Source organism: Oncorhynchus mykiss, chromosome 13 (assembly GCF_057628025.1).
Source record: "Oncorhynchus mykiss isolate SJ-2025 chromosome 13, ASM5762802v1, whole genome shotgun sequence".
Lineage (NCBI taxonomy): Eukaryota > Metazoa > Chordata > Actinopteri > Salmoniformes > Salmonidae > Oncorhynchus > Oncorhynchus mykiss.
The window spans coordinates 12,385,762-12,387,500 of record NC_143034.1 but is presented as its reverse complement, the minus strand read 5'-3'; the positions used below and the strand labels follow the sequence as shown (position 1 = coordinate 12,387,500).

Below are 1,739 nucleotides of genomic sequence, written 5' to 3'. Positions count from 1 at the left end.
CTCCCCACTCCCCCCTCACACCCTCCCCTACAGCCCTTCTCTCCCCCTCCCTCTCCCACACCACACCCAGCCCTCCCCCGGCCTCCTGGACCTCCCCTCTAACCTGCCCCATCCCCTCCTCCCCCTCTCCCCCGCCCCAGCCCACCGTGTCCTGCCCCAATCTCACACACACAGCCACAACCCCTTCCTCTGAGTCCTGAGGGGAGATGGAGAGGCAACTGGCTCTACAACAACCCCTTCCTCTCAGGCCTGGGGGAAACTGGCTCTACAACAACCCCTTCCTCTCAGGCCTGAGGGAAACTGGCTCTACAACAACCCCTTCCTCTGAGTCCTGAGGGAAACTGGCTCTACAACAACCCCTTCCTCTGAGGGAAACTGGCTCTACAACAACCCCTTCCTCTGAGACCTGAGGGAAACTGGCTCTACAACAATCCCTTCCTCTGAGGGAAACTGGCTCTACAACAACCCCTTCCTCTCAGGCCTGAGGGAAACTGGCTCTACGACAACCCCTTCCTCTGAGACCTGAGGGAAACTGGCTCTACAACAACCCCTTCCTCTGAGACCTGAGGGAAACTGGCTTTACAACAACCCCTTCCTCTGAGGGAAACTGGCTCTACAACAACCCCTTCCTCTCAGGCCTGAGGGAAACTGGCTCTACAACAATCCCTTCCTCTCATGCCTGGGGGAAACAGGACTCATTAACGCTTCACCGAGAGCATGAATGCACCCCCTTACCCATCTGTCCAACTCTCTCCCCCTGTCCCCCTTACCCATCTGTCCAACTCTCTCCCCCAATCCCCGTACCCCTTATACAGTGGGGCAAAAAAGTATTTAGTCAGCCACCAATTGTGCAAGTTCTCCCACTTAAAAAGATGAGAGGCCTGTAATTTTCAGCATAGGTACACTTCAACTATGACAGACAAAATGAGAAAAAAAATCCAGAAAATCACATTGTAGGATTTTCAATGAATTTATTTGCAAATTATGGTGAAAAATAAGTATTTGGTCAATAACAAAAGTTTATCTCAATACTTTGTTATATACCCTTTGTTGGCAATGACAGAGGTCAAACGTTTTCTGTAAGTCTTCACAAGGTTTTCACACACTGTTGCTGGTATTTTGGCCCATTCCTCCATGCAGATCTCCTCTAGAGCAGTGATGTTTTGGGGCTGTTGCTGGGCAACATGGACTTTCAACTCCCTCCAAAGATTTTCTATGGGGTTGAGATCTGGAGACTGGCTAGGCCACTCCAGGACCTTGAAATGCTTCTTACGAAGCCACTCCTTCGTTGCCCGGGCGGTGTGTTTGGGATCATTGTCATGCTGAAAGACCCAGCCACGTTTCATCTTCAATGCCCTTGCTGATGGAAGGAGGTTTTCCCTCAAAATCTCACAATACATGGCCCCATTCATTCTTTCCTTTACACGGATCAGTCGTCCTGGTCCCTTTGCAGAAAAACAGCCCCAAAGCATGATTTTTCCACCCCCATGCTTCACAGTAGGTATGGTGTTCTTTGGATGCGCCTCAAAGCATGATGTTTCCACCCCCATGCTTCACAGTAGGTATGGTGTTCTTTGGATGCAACTCAGCATTCTTTGTCCTCCAAACACGACGAGTTGAGTTTTTATCAAAAAGTTATATTTTGGTTTTATCTGACCATATGACATTCTCCCAATCTTCTTCATCCAAATGCTCTCTAGCAAACTTCAGACGGGCCTGGACATGTACTGGCTTAAACA

The 1,739-nt window shown here is 49.8% G+C and overlaps 1 protein-coding gene across 1 annotated transcript in view; it reads left to right on the top strand.

Annotated features, from left to right (window-relative positions):
* epn3b (epsin 3b) overlaps nt 1-320 on the top strand; it is a 30,455-nt gene extending 30,135 nt beyond the window's left edge. The window contains exon 11 of the mRNA XM_090195191.1: nt 1-320. This exon is cut by the window's left edge and continues 85 nt beyond it. Coding sequence (XP_090051317.1) covers nt 1-193 — 193 coding nt within the window. The 3' untranslated portion in view covers nt 194-320.
* Nucleotides 321-1,739: the final 1,419 nt, after the last annotated feature.